Raw genomic sequence first — 17,796 nt, 5'->3', positions numbered from 1 at the left:
CAGTGCCATCATCTCAAACAGTGGCTTAACCCCTAGCTTGATGCCTTTTCCACTTGGACAAGGATAATAGAGTAGGGGATTCGAGAGCTGCACGGATATATGGACGAGTTCCTGGGTCCCCATGTCTAGATGGAAGCCATCTGTGTGCAGGTTTAATCAAACAGAGAGGTCAAAATCCGTGGTCCATGCCGCTGACCGTCATGGCCGTCAAACTTGAGGGTCAGGGGCCAGAAAATGGCCAAGGCCACGATCCTTGTGGCGCATCATTTGGGAGCAATCGCTGAGAGCCAAGATTATCAAGATGAAACGTAGTTGCAGTGCTTTTCGAGGACAAGGTCTGTGGGTGTAAGTAGAACGGAGTTGGATTGGGTGGCTTGGTCGGGCTATTTTTCTGGTACCTGCGTCAATTGGCGCTTAGAGAGGCGGGCGTTTCCGTTGTGGATGTGACCAACCAATGAAGACGGCTTATGAGATCCTTCATTCTGTTTAGCTACTTTCTCATTTTACTTCCATAGTGGCTTTTGACAGATGTTCTACTGTTCTATTATTACATTTTATACAGAATAAATAAGCTTAAAATCTTGTACACTCTACTGCACCAAAGGGCATGAGTCTATGTCCCAATGCATAAGATAGACTAAACTCAAGCATAAACGGGGTTGCCTTTACTACTAGTTTACAAAAGCAATTTAACAAGGATTAACATGAGTTGAAACTTGAGATATGCAGCTTGCTCATTCTAGTGACATTCCCCATCACTCTAATCCCTTGCTTAATATTGCCTCGCTTCTGTACGTTATCCCAATCCTATTCATCCTTCGCGGATCAAGGACCCTCAGGGGTTTACTTCAGCAACACACGGGCCAGCGGTTTTGGAGAACCCCTGACACGAATATCAAGAAATATTTCATCATTCCATTAATGCTGTACAGCTGTGATTGCGCACAGTCTATCTATAAGATGCTCCTGAGTGGACTCATTACATAAATATTGTGCCTTGAGCCAAAAACATTGGAACCAAAAACGCAAAGTGCCAGTATTTGTTTCAATCCCTATGTTGCGGCACGATTAGAGTAGAGCCTGGTCGACAAGGGTCTTGTCGATCCTCCTCCTCCTCCACACCTTTCATGCTTGGAGGCATTCTAAAACTTACCTACTGCCCCTTCATCATCACCCACCGAACCAACGGATTTTGAGATCTGAATCGTCGATAGACTAATATCACGCAGGAGCTGTTTCCGCTGTCATCCCATCTCATGTTGATCTCACAGCAAATCTCTATTGTTCCTTACAAACTTACCAATTGACATTTTGCCCCTGCATCAAGTTGCTTTTCTATATGTCCCGGCCAAGCCACCTTGTTTCTAGTCAGCCCGTCTGATCCCTTACTTTCGAGTGTCAGACTGATAAGTCGGCTGACTGAGTCGCTCGACATTTTATGACTGTTTCGAAACAATAATTTCTTGGCGGTCAGGTACGCTTCGATAAGAAACGCAACGCTGGCCGCATAGTGACCAGCCCCTGGATCTCTCCCCCCGCGGTCTTTGGCGCTTCGGCAACCTAAGCGATTACCTTCGGTCAAGAGCCTGGATACTCAACGACTACTATCTATGTAACTAGCCGTCAACAGTCTTGTGCCTGGCAGCGATTCACTTGCGATCTGGTTAGATCATCTTACACATGTGGCTTCGGGTCTCAAAAATGTTCACGTCTCGACCAACACAACATTAAGCACACACGCCACAAAGCAAAACGACGTAAATCATAATATTGAAAGGGTAAGAGTGGAGATTTGATTCTGTCTTGCGCGACCAACCCAACACAGCAACAACATTTTTCTGCTTCCTACGCACACTCATACAAATCGCATGCACATCCTCTTGCATAATTGGTCTATCGTTTTTTTGCGCCTACATTACAATCAACTCCGCTCTCTTCCCCTTCTCAAGCAACTTCAGTAGAGTCTCATCTCTCACGTCTGCCGCTTGTGATATGGTACAGTATGATACAGGCTTGTTATGGTTTGGTTTGATTTGATTTGATTTGATTTGATATATGGGTATCTTATTCGTTGATCTTGGCCAGGATCCTAAAACAAGTTGGTCAGTTTCCTTGTGGTTCGAATCCGCGCTCGGCTGCGCTGTTTGGTCAAACTTACTCGCTGTCGCGGAAGAGCTGGAACTCCTCCTCGCCGGCCTTGACAGGAGAGCCACCGAATTGGGGAATCAAGACACGGTCACCAACGGTAACACCCATGGGTAGACGGTTACCCTTCTTGTCGAGGGCACCAGGGCCAACAGCCAGGACCTTGGCCTCGTTGAGCTTCTCGACGCTGGACTCGGGCAGGAAGATGCCGCTGGCGGTCTTGGTCTCAGCCTTGACACGCTGGACGAGGACACGGTCAAGGAGGGGAGCAAGAGCTCGGATGGACTTGATGGAGGTGGCCTGTAGCGCAACAATGTTAGTACCAAACATCGGTTATTGTACATCATGGCTTCTATGCGCCTCATCCTTCAGTGTCTTCTGTCTCTGCCTCTCCCCGGCTTTCCAATTGCCGAGGATAAGTGGTTTAAGAGTTGAAGTTGAAGCATTGGCATGTTTTCATAGGCCATGAACAAGACAATTGTGAACGCACCATTGTGATTAAGTTGTAAGGTGATTACGAATATGGAGAAGAAGAGTCGTAGATTCGTGATTGGAGAAGTAAATAAGAAGGAAGAGTTCGGATTCGGCGTTCAACGGAGTTTCAATCGGCGGTGGATCTCAGCTCTTCCAACAGCTTCCAGAGAGGTCAGCAATTTTTTCCCCAAGCTTCCCCTCGGCTCTTGATTTCGCCGGTTCCGAGTGTCGGCACCCCACTACACCCATTTCTGTGGTTTATCCTAAACTGCCCGGTAAACACAAGATACAGAGTATAAGTCCAACTTTACAATACTAGACAAAGACTTGTCAAATTTATATTCAACTTTTTCCTTTTCCTATCTACTAATTACCCGACGTATTTCTCCTGACATCTTTCGCTGTGATTAATATTGCGCTTGCACCAGGTATTCTTTACAGTTGCCGATCCACCGTCTATCTGTTCGTCATTCATCATGCGCAGTACAAACAAGCACGCTTCCAACCATGTCTGCAATTGATATTCGCAATTGCTCTCAAAACGCCAAATCCGGCATATATCCCATGGGAAACCCAACACTTCAGGGTGGCTGTATTCCTATCGTTCAAATCATTTCTTCTCGGGTTGTTGATTAGCTGGTGGTTCTAGGATGTGGGTGTGGTCTTCCGCAGGAACAACCTCGCCATGATCAAATTGTTGGCAGATGACGGTATCGGCAACCCATGGCTCTTGAAGTATCTCATCCATGCGGGCTCGTTTCTTAGGGTCAAGGTCGAGCATTCGACTGACAATGTGTCTGCTCTCTCTAGGCAGCAAACGCAGGATACGCCATGGTCCCCGGATGACTTCTTTCTTTTCACCTGAGGCTGCAGGCTTTGATTCAGATGTCTTGGGATCAGTCGCAGTATTGGCCTGGTCCGAGGCTCCATCTGGTTTTCGCTCCTGTTGAAAATGTTTCTTTGTCTCATCCTCAGCCAAGAAATCTCGTGCAGGTGTGGTAGTCAGATCATTCGTTGACTTTGAAGGCACAATTAACTTTTTGGGATCGTGTCCTGGAGTTGGGTCCGCTGCAAACAACTTGAAAGAGTTATCTGTCATTCGCGGTACCTTCCAGGGGAAGCGGCGAAGAGTCATGCAGCAAAAGATGATAGCCAAAGACCAAATATCTACAGCCACAGCGTCATATTCTTTGGAGTCGTAAACCTCGGGTGCAAGATAAGGGTCAGAGCCGACGATACCTGAAACAAATTAGTCAAAATTCTTACACCTGGTCACTATAGCCAGCTTACCTTTAGCAGGTACAGTGTCAGTCTCAAAAGGATATTTGAAGACATGAGCACTACCAAAATCAATGATTTTCATAATGCCCTTGCTGCTCACAACCACGTTATCCAGCTTCAAATCGCGATGTGCCAGTCCCACGCTGTGCAGATAGGTTACACCATTAAGAATCTGAAGGAAGCAGCATGTTATCTCTTCCCTCGACATCCGGCCGGTCATGACTATTGCGAAGAGATCGAACGGCGCATATTCCATTACTTCGTACCAACGCCCCTTTTCTTGGAGGATGTCCAATGTTTCGATGATATTGCCATGGTGAAGAGTTGACCCAACGCAGAACTCAGCAGTCACCTTTTTGTTGTACTCCTTTTCGGTTTCGTAGGTGTGTCTCGCACGGAACTCCTTCACAGCAAATACAGTGCCATCGTCCTTGCGCTTCATCAGCCTGACTGAACCGCCAGCTCCGGATCCCAAGAATTTGCCAAGCTTTCCATACTTGGAAGAGAGACCATGGTCATCTCCAAAAGGTAGCTGCTGGGTCGATTTGGGTGCGGCCGGCGCCGCCTTGGAACCATTCTTGATTGATGGTGCTGGAGACGACTCCCTCTTCTTGTTGTTATGCCCTCCCTTGCGAAAGAACCGCTTCAAGTCTGCCATCGAGCCATGTCCGGTGTGAAGACTACCAGTGGTAGCACTATCGTTGTGCGTTAATTCCTCACTACTGTTTCTCGCACTGCCGCCGAAAATCGAGGATCCGCGCTTTTCGTTGAGGTTTGCTTTAGATCCGTGAGGAGAACTGTGCTTCTTCTTACGAGAGAAAATGAATCTGGGATCAATCGAATGCTTTGTAGTGTGTGCTGCTGGCGCTGGGCGTCGACCTTTGGCGTATGGATCATTGATATCACCTCCAGGGGTAAATGGCTTCGAGTAAAAGTGGGATGCTGAGCTACGAGAAGGACTCGACTCTCGGGAAGCAGGTACTGAACCGGCTCCGCCTCCAAACATGCCTCGGCGATGAGGCTGGTGCTGCTCTTCGGCTGAGGACGCTCTACGAACCACATGATCCGAGGCAGCTCGTTGAGCCGAGGGTCTCCTATCGGGAGCTACCGATGCTCTGTCGTGGGATGACGATGGTTGTGGGGTGATAACTGGAGGCTCGTTCGCTTTTGATCCTTCTCTAGACTTTCTATCCGAACTAGCCTGACCGGATCCCGCGGGAGTAAGGGGAGGAGACGCCAATGAGGAGATTTGAGGGCTGCTGTGTGGGGATTGGAAGCTGGCAGAAGTGGGTGTGGGCAGTCTCGTAGACTGACCGGATTCATCTTCGTGTGATGGAACCTGCGATGACATCAGTTAGCGTCAGTCACAGAATCTTATGACGGTGCATTAAGCTCTGGGTATGCTACAACACTCAGGTTGCAGAAACGGGCGAACAGCAGCTTTGAGTTACAAGTTGATTGCGAGGGTGTTACAGAGATTGCCTGTGCGTGAATAACGAGATAGGGGAACATACTCGGGAGGGCGGGAGTGAGATTGCTTCAAACTGGCAGTTGTTAAGGCGCAGTTCTTGAAGAGGTCGTCCGTGAAGCGACTTTGTAAATGCCTTGAGCTGATCTGCCGTTACTTCTGTGAAAGGACTCGATTGGTCTCCATCTTCCTGTTCTAAGTTCGATGACGACGGTTCAACGGCACCCGGTTTCGTGGGCGAGATCTCCTCAACGGCGGAAGAGAACCGGACACCGGAAGCATCTTCAGGTGTATCATTCTTAATCACGGGAACGACTATTTGCGACTGTTGACTCGGTTTTGGAGATTCTAATAGAGCTGTTTGTTAGCGATTGTACCACAACCGTTTCACGTCGTACTTGAGTGCGCAAGAGCAAGTAGGTAGAGTATCAAGGTGGGGCAGCGTTGACCCGGCAGAACCGGAGAATAAGCTTACCAGAGGCGTCTTGAGAGCGCGGAAGCTCCTGTGATGGATTTGAGGAAGCCATCGGATTGGGGATGAAAGCTAATGATGGGTTGTAATCCAAAATATTAGAAAACAGACCAAAATAGCAATATCGGGGAGGGTTGTGAAGGAGAAGCGTAGACTAAAAGAGACGGGAAGTGTTGCGACAACGATCCATGATAAAAGAAGATGGCCCGCCTACGCTGGTGGGGGTCCCACTTTATTCAATTGCTCTGCTCCCACCTTTCTTGGAGGTGGACAGTTCCTTTCCCTCCGGTCTCGTTGCTTTCCTGGACAGCCTGTGCAATGGCTAGTGCCCGAGAGGTCGTTTTTGCGGCAATGCGGGTGCTAGAAACACGCTAGAGGCACACTAAGAATGTTTCTTGGCACGGGGGCTGCGATCATCTCCAGGTACCTCAGTGAGAGTTTGAGGTTATTACTGTTTCAATGGTACTCGTATATGTGCAAATATTCACGTTGACAAGAGTCAAACTTACAAGAACAGTCATAGCAGTTCAAACGAAGCCTAGTTAACCTTGATTTGATGTGTTCACGAATACAATAGCTCAGAAAAATCACTCGGTAAATATCAAGAGTCATGTACTTAGGTCGACTTATGAAGCTCTTCTGGCCCTGGCGCATCACTAAGCAAGGCTCCTTGTAAAGGAAAAAAATCAACATGCGGAATTGGAGAAATGTGAACGGTACCCGTGCACAGCTGAATGTGTCACTCATTGTACTTGTTACGAATGTATTCTTTTTAAGTTAATAGCCTTCATATGACTAACTATGACTCAATTGTTGATTCCATGATTAACACCGGCCAAGCGTTGTGCTAAACGTGTACTGGTTCATGGTGCAAAGATTTAGGGACGAACAACAATAAGTTAATGGCAACTTTGCTCAGATCCATGAATACCCTCACCCTTGTCAAGCGCATCGGGTAGCCCCCCGATCTGGGTCACCGCTCAGCTTTGTTTCTTGGTCGACAATATAAGCAATATATCAACAATCTCGGTTGGTCGCACAATGTCTTAGTTCTATTAACACGAGAGGCACCGGCACACGTGCCCAGTAACATGATACTGTTTATAGCATTGTGAAGTTGTCCAAATCCATGTCAGAGTAGTACGAACCATGCACGGAAACATGGGGGGATGTATGTATCAATGACAGCTGCTATTGTCCGCTTCTGGAACAGAATAAGAATTTTTCTCTTCCTCCATTTCGAAATTCTAGCCCGCCCAGGGCGGAGCTGCCGACCAAGCTTCGGTCGCCTCCAAACCTTCCGGGGATATCAAAAATTCTTTCATCTTCAACCAGTGACAAGAGTGTCAACGGAAGACAACAACTCCACATTTTAACAAAATGTGCTGCTATTCATTTCTGCTTTCCCTATAGAAGAAATAACTCCGTAACTAATTGAGTGCTTTTTGAGTACAATATGTAAGCATTACATACTCTATGTGTTAAAAAGATGGTCGAGTGCCGCTACTGTTTTAAGTAATTAAGTGGTGACTCTCAAGCCCAGTCCACTCCTCGAGGTTGCAGAACTTGATACTATTTGTCTGGGAGATAATAAAATGATTTACTTATTCTATGCTAGCTTGGGTCTCAAGAGAGATGGCTATTAATGCTCATGTTTACTTGAATGGTTTGTCAGTTCCAAAGACTACTTACACAGCACCGAACGAACCCAGTTCAGAATCAAGCATCCTGGGAGGCACTTATTCCACGGTATATGTACCAAGCTAGGTATGTCGTAGTGAGACCTTCGACAGAACCCATCTTGGTCTTCGCCCCAGTCAAACTCGGTGAAATACAGCAACTAGGCGAAAGCTGTAGACGATATCTTCTTTACAAATAAACGAATGGTGTTTATGGGGTGATCTTGTTGCAGTTTGGCTCCTGTACTGGGCCATTTTAGAGCAAATACTGTTTGGCATTGGATAGTTGTTCATACAAATCGTCATCGGCTCGCTCGACATGTGAGGAGGTCTGAGCTGAGGTATCTCACGAAGTGAGCATACGATGACTTAATTTAGTCGATCGCTTTAAGGATACGGTAGGAACGAAGATTTTCAGAGAGCCCCCAGTCAATGGGTGGGCGACGAAAATGAAGTTGCCCTTGGTTCTCATATTGATTGATGATTTCAACTACACAGCGGATATCTCGTGGTGACCAAGTCTGGTTAAATGCGCTGTAGATCTTGAGTAATTCTTCGTGCTAGTAGAATTCTGGGGCTGTCCCGGCTTATCAGCGTGACCTCATTATTGTAAAGAGAAAACATATCTAAGTCACTTACAGTTATGCAGAGTTGATACTGGGCCGCAGACGCTCTTCATCTCATTGGTGAGGTTGTCGATGGATGCTGTGTCTATCCTTTCTGGCCGTGGCAAGGTCACGTTCTTGGGAGCAGAATCTTCTTCGTCGATTGAATTATCGGATCTGTCTCCTCCTCCTCCTCCTCCTCCTCCTCCTTCTCTGGTAAGCCGAGATCTGAACTTACCTCTAACATTCGCTTGCATACGCTTTGCATCCCGAGTTCGGTAATCGGCCAGCGACGAGCACCATGAGCCAGTCGGCGGTACGCTACCAGTCATCCTTGCGATGGAACTTGGCAGTCTGGTTCAACAATATCGTGGCAGCGCCAGTTATTTACCCAAGGCCGCGATACTATTGCGATTTAGTTAAATGTTGGAATGTACATGGTGGAATATTCGCATGGAGATGTATAAATTTGATCGTGTCAAGTCCTGGAACAGTCAAAGAAGGATGGATATATAGCTGGCGTAGGAATTCATTTTAGGCAGCTAGGGGTTATCAGGTGGTCATGGATGGTTTAGAACAAACAGAGTGGTTGAACAAACATAATGCCACTGCTTGCCATTGCCTGCCGATGTTACCTAGGTACTCTGGCAAACTGCCCACTAGAAGGCTTTTTGGGTTGTTGATAGATAATTCCTTGGGACAAAACGGCAAATACATTGATCTCTGCTTTGTATATCTGTGCAAAACCTAAGTTGGGTTTGTTGGTATCTAAGCCTTGCATATAAGAAATGTCAGGGATGGCTTAGACTATCGGACATTCTATAAGTTGGCTCCTACTGTTGAAGCAAATACCCGTATCCATAGGTTGACGATACTCATCCAATTTGGCCATCTGGTCGTACACGGATGTTAACTGATATCCGAGAGCATCGTCGTGTTGGTCTCCTTTCCAAGCATCATAGCCGGTCCTCAGCCCTGAGAGTCTCATCCTCATTGTGATCGCTCAGTGTTTAAGGTGTCGCAATCATGTCTCTGGCCAACATCGGCATAGAAACTAGCAATTGATTTGCCTAGAATATATACCTGTAAAAGAGGTGGAGCATTCCACCATTTGAACACTGAAATGATGCAATCGAGGAATTAATTTCTTTTTCAGGTAAAACCCAGACCTTATCCATAAACTGTTGTACACTTGTAATATCTTGCTGGGATCTTTATACATGCCACATGCGTGGTCTACCATTTTCTTGATTCGTAAACGTTCCTCAAGCCACCACATCGATGCCTATCGACTTTGCTTGGAAGATGACTGCTCTGCAAAGACCCTCTAGAGACAGACCTGAGAGTCGGAGCTCAGACTGCTTGATCTTTGCGATTTCGTAAACGTGCTTCAAAGTAATAGTTCCAACAGTCTCGTGACCAGGATTACTGGCACCCTTTCTTTTTCCCTTCTTTCCCAAGGGTGCTTCAACAGCGTTGAGGAGAAGCCATGATGTTTGCGGTGTTCGGACATCAAAGGTGAAAGATCGATCAGGACGGACGGTGACTCGGCAAGGAACTGGTGTACCGGTGATAATGTGTGCGGTTCGGGCGTTGAACTCCTAGTCACAAGTCAGCATATAATCGACATGCATGCTCCCTCGTGCTCTCTGTCTGACCTTGCAAAAGTCCATCGACTTGACACCCTTGGAACCCAGAGCAGGACCGACAGGAGGACTGGGACTAGCCTGTCCAGCTCCCACGATCAACTTCACGATCTGGTCGACGCCTCCAGCACCTCGAGCCTTGGACATGACGGCGGTTATGTTCGAAATTGAGGAGTATCGTGATGCGACGATTTTAGTGGTGTTTTGCGAGCTGAAGAAATTCAAGAACCACTTCGAAAAGCGTTGGCTTTCTGATTGGCCCGTGGCGTGGTCATGATGCCCCACCGCCAGGTTGCTCCACTGATCAGACTTTCTTTTCCTCAGTTCAACTACGCTCAAAAAAAAAAACTTGAGAGACGCATCTTCATCAACTCTTCTTTTCCTACAAGCTGATTTGCGCAACAACGCTGACTACGCTCGACTCAGACAAGAGAACCTGAGAGTCGCGTCCTCGATACTCAGCCTTCCTCTTTTTCCTACAAGCGGGGTTTCAACAAAACTTGAATCTCATCCTCGATACAACCCTCTTCTTCTTGTTCAGGCGACTTTGCGCAACGTCTTGACTGTACCCAAATCAGAATAAAGAACTTGGGACTCTCATCTTCGACACTCAGCCACCTTCTTCAAGCGGTTTTTCATACCAACAGCAATGCCTTCCACAAATAATAAAGACAAGCCTTGGGACTTAGATGACATCGACAAATGGAAGGTCGAACCCTTCATGGCTAAAGACAATGTCGGCGGCCCATTTGCCGAGGAATCCAGCTTTATGACACTCTTCCCACGCTACCGTGAACAGTACTTGAAAGAGGCATGGCCTATGATAACTCGAGCCCTTGAGAAGCTTGGTATCGCCTGTACACTTGACATGGTCGAAGGTTCGATGAAAGTTTCCACAACTCGTCGCTGCTGGGATCCAAGTTCCATCCTCAAGGCCAGGGACTTGATCAAACTGCTGGCAAGAAGCGTCCCTGCACCTCAAGCCATCAAGATTCTCGAGGACGGTATTGCCTGCGACATCATAAAAATCAGGAACCTCGTTGGATCTTCACAGAGATTTATTAAGAGAAGACAGAGGTTGTTAGGCCCTCAGGGTACAACTCTCAAGTAAGAATCTGGAGTTTTTATCACCAAGCAGTAGCTGACCACTTAACAGGGCCTTAGAGCTTCTAACGAAAACCTATATTCTCGTCCATGGAAATACAGTTTCCGCCATGGGTCCCTACAAGGGACTGAAGGAGATTCGACGAGTCGTGGAGGACTGCATGGCCAACATTCACCCCATCTACAATATCAAAGAATTGATGATCAAACAAGAGCTTGCAAAGGACCCTGAGCTTGCGAATGAGAGTTGGGATCGCTTCCTACCTAATTTCAAGAAGAAGTCACTCAGCCAGCGACGAGTCCCTCACAAGGTCAACGACAAGGCCAAGAAGGTCTACACACCGTTTCCTCCAGCTCCTGAGAAGAGCAAGGTCGACAAACAGATCGAGTCTGGCGAGTACTTTTTGGGCAAGGTCGGCAAGGAGCGTGCTGCTCAGGAGGAGCGCAGGGAGAAGCAGAACAAGCGAAAGGAGGAGAAGACCAAGGAGCGCGAGGCCGACTTTATTCCACCAGAGGAGAGTCGTCCCAAAAAGAAGCGTAAGAAGACGGAAGAGTAAGCAAGGGGAGCTTTCGACATTGCATATTGCGTGGGTGGGCAACTGGTGTGAGTTGCGTCAATCTCATGTGCAAGCTCTCGAGGTGTATGATACCCTGAAAATTACTTGGCGTCTTGTTTCTATTTGAGGATTAATAGCTGAGAAAAACTGTTTTCGACTAGTTATGTCTAATATTCGTGATAAGGCATTATATCAGATTTGTCAATCGTTCGTTTACAGCTTTGAAGATGCATCGTTGCCAGAATCCCACTCAATCACTAGCTTTCCAAACTGCTTACCCTTATCCATATCTTGGAAGAGGTCATCAATGCCCTGGATGTTGTCTAATCCTTTGACTGTTCTGCTGACGATAGGCTGGATCTTCTTATCGTTTACAAACGCCACCATCTCCCGGAACTCCTTGCGAGATCCCATTGTGGATCCCTTCAGCTCAATGTTCTGTAGATTTGCAGACATAAGCCAGTCCATCTTTGGTGAAACAGTCATGCCATACTGAACAATTACTCCGCCGGCCTTGATCAACCGCACAGTTTTACTCACAATCTCACCCCCTGCACCGTCAATGACAGCATCGATATATGGCCGGTCAGCTGGCAGTTGTGCTCGAAGCTCTTTATCCCATGCCTCATTCTTGTAAATGACTCCGCCCTGTGCGCCCATCTCCTTGGCCTTTGTGATCTTTGCTTCATCGCCGGATGTGACAAACACATTACAGCCCTTTGCTACCGCGAACTGAAGTATTTGCAGCGCAACACCGCCTCCGATGCCTGTCAAAAGCACATTTGCGCCAGGAAAGGCAGCGTTGCTCTTGGTGACCAGCGCGCGCCAGCCCGTAAGACCAACAAGAGGTAGAGCTGCTCCTTCGGCAGGTGTGAGGTGCTCGGGAGCGGGTTCGACCTCTTCTTCTGACACTACGATATAGTCCTGGGCAGTGCCGACTTCGGTGAGCTTGGAGCCACCAGTGACTGCGAACTTGCGGCTATCCTCTGGGGCGGCAGGATCTGAGTCCCAACCGCGCATTGGAGTGAGGATAACAGGCTTGTTTAGGAGTTCCTGGCGGGTGACATTGGGTCCAAGAGCGACGACAGTACCATAGCCGTCTGCCAGGATGGGGTTGGTGAATGAGATGGCTGGGTACAGATGGCGGCGCATGAAAAGATCACGGTGGTTGAGCGCAGCTGTCGAAAGTTTGACTAGAACCTCATTTGAGCCCGGCGTTGGTTTGGGCACTTCCTTGATCTGAAGTCTATATACTGAATTAGTAACTGTGTTTGGATTTTAAGAGCAGCTGTTCTGACGGATAGTAAACCTTGCCCGGCTTTGCGCCTTCGATGTGCTGTAGAGTGAGAGCTCGAGGCATAATTGCTGCTGTGATACTACCAATTGACTTGGAATTCAATGTGAAATGGGAAGAGAATTGCCGCTTATGATGATTACTCGAAGCTGTTTTGATGTAAGAGATAGTTGGAGCTAGAAAGTATGTACGAGATAGCCATCGAATAGCCATGGCCCCGCAGCGTAGACCTCGGTTGTTAGATCTAACTATACAGAAGCACGGGTTCGATGATGTAAAAGCTTGGAAATCGTGCTCTTGATTAATAATATTCAGTGTCTAGGTCTACTAGTAGATCGCTTGGTAATTCCCAATGCCACTTTTTTTTCTTTTTTCGAGGTATAGATAGCCCGATGTTCCTGTGTGGTCATGTAACCAAACTCATGGAGTTCAACACGGGGATCATGAGCAAAAACAATCCCATGATTGGCAAGGAGGAAGATTATGTGCTACGACTTGTATTTATGTCTATGCCATGAGCTCGTTATATCGCCCGAGCCTTTGAAATAACACATTACATATATCCAACTTCAATCGCTCATTATCATTGATGAACAACTTACCCTGTACGAGAGTACAGAACATAGATTTCGTCTTGATGTGTAAACGCCAAGTAAAGCAGGTATTCGTTTTGGTCTGTTTCACATCATCGATGCTCAAGTCAATTGTATATTTGTTTTAACTTATAGATGCGTGGTCAAAGCATATTGTATCACTCAATCTCACGATGTCTCACATCAGAGTTTGGTAAGCTCCTATAGTGTATCTACAGCCAAGCACGGCCTAGCTAAGATGGAAGAGATGAACAAATCAATATATGGACTTTGAGGAGCATATCGTATTGTTATTTATCTCAGTAAGAATGTTTGTTAAACGGTTTGGATGGTCTAATTTGTCTTTCGAATTGTACCATCTTACAGGTTAAGAGGTGTTGCATGTCGCCGCTGACCAACACTCCGAAAATCGGCGTCTAACAAATAGTGGTCACAATCATCAAGCAAGCAAACATCCACCCCCAAACCGCTTAGACACCAGGATAATTTCCAAATGGCTGCACTATTATCAGGCGCCGTATATGGTGCCTCTACAATAGCAGGAGGCGCGTATCTACCCTCAACAATCATTGGTCAATTCAAGTTCCAGGATTGGCATCTGTTGCAAACCTCTCTTGGTGCCGTTGCAAGCAGTGCGTAAGTAGCCGTATTTCACATTCGACACCCAAACACATACTAATATACTGCAAAAAGAATCATATATAGAATTGCTGAACACTTTGGCTACGTTAAGCTGAAGCCTAGAAGCTCTTCTCCCATCGGTTTATTTGGACAGTATGATGGCAACGTCATAGGCGGATTTCTGCTTGGAGCTGGTATGGCTCTTTCAGGATCTTGCCCTGGGACATTATTTGCACAAATTGGAGCTGGTCTACGGACCGGTTTCTACGCCCTTGGCGGAGCTCTTGTTGGTGGTATCGCATACACTGGTTATGTCGCGCAGGCAGCCAAGGCTCAAAGGGAAAAGGCAGATGTGAAACCCGAGACGGTCACTCTTGACGAGAATCTCGGCCTTTCCAAAGACACAACCACCGCCGTATTCGAATCTGCCTGCTTTAATGCAATTGCTGCTTCAGTCGCCTACACCACTGGCTCGGACTGGTCGCTCTTCTCAGCGGGCGGTGGTCTGTTCATCGGACTTTCACAACTCTTCTCCATTCTCACCCGTCGCTCTATGCTGGGCATCTCAGGTTCCTACGAAGAATTTGGTAACCATTTCTGGTGGCTTACACGAGGCACCTCTTGGCCCAGTAGCCGACAGAACACATTGTTCGCTGCGGGCATGGCATCTGGTGCTTGGGTTCTCACAAAGATCTTTCCTTCCTTTGTACCAAGTGATATCATTGAGGTCAACCCATGGTTTGCCGGGATCGGAGGTTTTATGATGGTTGTGGGCTCAAGATTAGCAGGAGGGTGCACTTCTGGGCATGGTGTTAGCGGCCTGTCTTTGATGTCGACGTCAAGTCTGGTCACCATGGGTACTGCATTCGCTGCGGGAAGTCTGGTTGCCCCTTTGGCGCACTAGGAGAAAAGTTGGAGTTCATCTATATAATCTACAAAATGTCTGCTAGTGGTACAATTTACCAACTATAACGAACCCCAAAGTCCGCAACTGGGCAAAGCTTTAGTTGGAAACATTCCTTGAGGTGCTGACAATGGCATACATGGGCTTATTTGTCCTGTTTACCACATCCTATTCTAGCAGTGACTTCAATCTCAATCTTCATATCCTCTTTCATCAATGCGGACTGCACCATGGTTGCAGCAGGACGAACCTCCCCAAACCACTTCTTCAACACTGGCCAAGTCTTGGGAAAGTCATCTCGATTAGGAAGAATGTATTTAACACGAACGACGTCAGACACTGAAGCACCAGCGGACTCGAGAGCAGCTGCGATATTGTTCATGGTCTGGTCGGCTTGTTCAGTAACGTTGGGTGATATCTTTCCGGTTGTGTAATCATAGCTAACGCATATTAACATGTTTTCATTAACAAAGAGGCAGTATTTAATCACCCAGTAGTACCACTGACGAATACCCAGTCGCCAGTTACGACAGCTCGTGAGTATCCGATTTGCTCTTCAAAGGCAGAGCCGGAACTGATGTTCTGACGAGAAGTCATGATAAAAAGAGATTGCGTCTCGAGAGTTGTGTGACCAAGAAGATGGGGTTTACAATGCTGAGGAGAAAGGGGAACAAAGAAGAGTAGAAGTAGGAAAGGTAGGTATTGTGATCGATTTGGTTGTTGTGAGTCACTTACACTATTCCGAATATCACCTTGACTGAGTGGAGTCACTCGGCAAAGCCTTACTCTACGGATATGAAGCAGGACCAATAGATATCGCATGCTATGAGACTAAAGAGATATAACTGCTGGCAGTTTTTTGCTTCCTCATGTTCATAATTTGCTTGTTGAGCTTGTTTTGAGAAAGCAAGTGGTGGGTGGAAATACGCAAAGCATTGATTCGTGCAACCATCTGGTATCTGATTGATTTCATAACAATCGTAACGCTGGTTTATATGATAGTATACATATTTTACACCATGCATAGACATGCATCAACCGTCTTAGCCGGTAAGTTCCTTGACCATCTTGGACAACTCCTTCTTGTCAACATCCTTACCCTCGAGAGCACCAGACAATCGCTTCATGACATCTCCCATGATAGACTTGGCCTGAACACCGGCAGCCTTGGAAGCCTCAACAGCATCTTGTACCATGGCCTTGAGCTGAGCCTCAGTCAAGCTCTCGACGCCGCTGTTGGCAATGTACTCGTTCAACACCTTGATCTGATCCTCCTCCTTCTGAACGAGATCATCGCGGTTGGCGGCCTTGGCCTCGGCGACAGCATCTTGAGAACCCTTTTGAATCTTGCGGATCAATGCGACGAGCTGAACATCGGTCTTGATGGGGGTTGATGTCTTGGAAGCGTTGAGGTTGGCAGACATGATAGCTCGAAGGACAGTCAGACGGGGGGTGTCCTTGGCGCGCATGGCAGTCTTGAGGTCAGCCTTGAGCTTGGAGAGCAGAGGTGCAGGCGCATCTTCGGTAGACGTTGAGTAGAAACGGCAGACAGAGATTCGGTTGACGGGCTGACGGATAGTGGACTGAGACGTGCGCAGCGCCCGGAAAAATTGCATGGAGTGTCTTGAAGCCATTTTGGAAGCTGATATCAAGAAGTCTTCTGGGATGTTCGTTTAATGTAGGGCGCGCAGAGGCTGTTTCGTTTGGCAATATGATCTGAAGAGCTGGAGCTGGAAATCGGACGAGATGGGAGCTCAAAATTTCCCATGGCTGATGGCCCCAATTGACGATTGTGATTGGCGGGACGGACAGCTCCAGGGCATGTGCCAGTGCAGGACCCCAGACTGCTAGGGAACCCGTCTAGAACCTTAGCTAAATTCCCCGAAACTGTGATCCTACCCAGTTCCTGTCACGTATGGGGGGTTATTGATAGAATACAGGGCATAACCAGACTGCCTGAGGTGTTTCAAAATATTGAAGGCTGTTGGCCGTATTTCCGGGAGTTAGATATAGACAACTACTGAGAGAACACATTTTACATTTTCGTTGAAATCTCATAGCAAGTAATAGCAACCATAATTTGTTCAACATCACACTTGCTTGCCGCTACCCTAACTGAATGCTTCCACAACAATGCCTTCTTGATTGTTCAACACATCTTGAGATAACGCTAAATCACCTGATCATTTCATGGTACAGCTAGGTACATACTCGCCTATTCTTGGACAAGGATCGGGGATGATCCCGTTGATATTACATTTCACTAAGTTAGGTGTGTAGGATTACGCACTAGCTTTGGTGGAAGAGGAACAGACCAAGGAGCGGCTTGAACATTGTTAACGCAGATCTATGATCAACTACCAAGGTATCTTCAGAAAAGCCCTAGACTAAACAATCAGCAAATGCTAGGGCTGGAAAACAGGTATAGGGAATACCCAGGAATGACCACCTCCTGCTTTAAAGCTACCTAACAAGTCACTGGTTGCGTTGTTGGTGGAGATGAATACATCGGCAGTCCAGCCAAAGGAGTCGACCGGGAAATGAGTACTGACCTTGCAGCCCAATGAGTGTTGACTGCTAGATATATCCAAGTTTTGTTTGTATGTCGAGCTTAAGGCACAAGTCCCAAACTGAATAAATGTCTCTTCATACCTGGATATTGGATTGTCCTGTTTCTTCTCCCATCTTTCACCTATGTCTTAGCATTGCAGGGTCTCTGTCCAAGAGCCAAGGTTGCGGCCGTAAGTGACAAGTCTCTTACACATCGGTCCCAAGCTGTCGGTACCGAGTGTCCATTTACCAGTCGTTTACGACTCAAGTCACTCCTTAGGCCTTCATACACAACAAGGGATGGGCCGCCATTTCATGGATGTTGGGATTTAAGGAGTTGACTCTTTTCTCCTTCTCTAGCCTGAGTACCAGCACTTTCCCTTCTCCGGCGCCTGCCCTCAAA

The 17,796-nt window shown here is 47.2% G+C and overlaps 9 protein-coding genes across 9 annotated transcripts; 2 read left to right on the top strand and 7 right to left on the bottom strand.

The window, feature by feature from the left end:
- Positions 1–2,064: 2,064 nt before the first annotated feature.
- Positions 2,065–2,475, bottom strand: FSST1_011863 (chaperonin 10-like protein; the record flags this gene model as incomplete). Its single annotated transcript, XM_083235034.1, has 2 exons — positions 2,065–2,089; positions 2,159–2,475. 2 exons carry the CDS (start codon positions 2,473–2,475, stop codon positions 2,065–2,067), a joined length of 342 nt encoding a protein of 113 aa, XP_083081559.1.
- A 754-nt stretch (positions 2,476–3,229) lies between these two features.
- Positions 3,230–5,895, bottom strand: FSST1_011862 (serine/threonine protein kinase NPR1; the record flags this gene model as incomplete). Its single annotated transcript, XM_083235033.1, has 4 exons — positions 3,230–3,858; positions 3,910–5,239; positions 5,415–5,716; positions 5,844–5,895. 4 exons carry the CDS (start codon positions 5,893–5,895, stop codon positions 3,230–3,232), a joined length of 2,313 nt encoding a protein of 770 aa, XP_083081558.1.
- A 2,255-nt stretch (positions 5,896–8,150) lies between these two features.
- FSST1_011861 (uncharacterized protein) lies at positions 8,151–8,456 on the bottom strand (the record flags this gene model as incomplete). Its single annotated transcript, XM_083235032.1, has 1 exon — positions 8,151–8,456. The coding sequence occupies one exon, from the start codon at positions 8,454–8,456 to the stop codon at positions 8,151–8,153; it is 306 nt and encodes a 101-aa protein (XP_083081557.1).
- A 933-nt stretch (positions 8,457–9,389) lies between these two features.
- On the bottom strand, positions 9,390–9,917 carry FSST1_011860 (mitochondrial 54S ribosomal protein uL11m; the record flags this gene model as incomplete). Its single annotated transcript, XM_083235031.1, has 2 exons — positions 9,390–9,725; positions 9,783–9,917. 2 exons carry the CDS (start codon positions 9,915–9,917, stop codon positions 9,390–9,392), a joined length of 471 nt encoding a protein of 156 aa, XP_083081556.1.
- Positions 9,918–10,419: 502 nt separating this feature from the next.
- On the top strand, positions 10,420–11,431 carry FSST1_011859 (ribosome biosynthesis protein KRR1; the record flags this gene model as incomplete). Its single annotated transcript, XM_083235030.1, has 2 exons — positions 10,420–10,877; positions 10,927–11,431. 2 exons carry the CDS (start codon positions 10,420–10,422, stop codon positions 11,429–11,431), a joined length of 963 nt encoding a protein of 320 aa, XP_083081555.1.
- A 213-nt stretch (positions 11,432–11,644) lies between these two features.
- On the bottom strand, positions 11,645–12,791 carry FSST1_011858 (uncharacterized protein; the record flags this gene model as incomplete). The annotated part of the gene is made up of 2 exons (XM_083235029.1): positions 11,645–12,677; positions 12,730–12,791. The coding sequence occupies 2 exons, from the start codon at positions 12,789–12,791 to the stop codon at positions 11,645–11,647; spliced, it is 1,095 nt and encodes a 364-aa protein (XP_083081554.1).
- A 1,020-nt stretch (positions 12,792–13,811) lies between these two features.
- FSST1_011857 (uncharacterized protein) lies at positions 13,812–14,843 on the top strand (the record flags this gene model as incomplete). Its single annotated transcript, XM_083235028.1, has 2 exons — positions 13,812–13,954; positions 14,012–14,843. The coding sequence occupies 2 exons, from the start codon at positions 13,812–13,814 to the stop codon at positions 14,841–14,843; spliced, it is 975 nt and encodes a 324-aa protein (XP_083081553.1).
- Positions 14,844–14,988: 145 nt separating this feature from the next.
- FSST1_011856 (Endoribonuclease L-PSP/chorismate mutase-like protein) lies at positions 14,989–15,440 on the bottom strand (the record flags this gene model as incomplete). The annotated part of the gene is made up of 2 exons (XM_083235027.1): positions 14,989–15,283; positions 15,334–15,440. The coding sequence occupies 2 exons, from the start codon at positions 15,438–15,440 to the stop codon at positions 14,989–14,991; spliced, it is 402 nt and encodes a 133-aa protein (XP_083081552.1).
- Positions 15,441–15,886: 446 nt separating this feature from the next.
- Positions 15,887–16,477, bottom strand: FSST1_011855 (uncharacterized protein; the record flags this gene model as incomplete). Its single annotated transcript, XM_083235026.1, has 1 exon — positions 15,887–16,477. One exon carries the CDS (start codon positions 16,475–16,477, stop codon positions 15,887–15,889), a length of 591 nt encoding a protein of 196 aa, XP_083081551.1.
- Positions 16,478–17,796: the final 1,319 nt, after the last annotated feature.

This window comes from Fusarium sambucinum, chromosome III, assembly GCF_050947815.1.
Source record: "Fusarium sambucinum isolate potato_lamoka chromosome III, whole genome shotgun sequence".
Classification (NCBI taxonomy): domain Eukaryota; kingdom Fungi; phylum Ascomycota; class Sordariomycetes; order Hypocreales; family Nectriaceae; genus Fusarium; species Fusarium sambucinum.
Note: the sequence above shows the minus strand (reverse complement) of the source record. Positions and strands in the feature narration are given on the sequence as shown.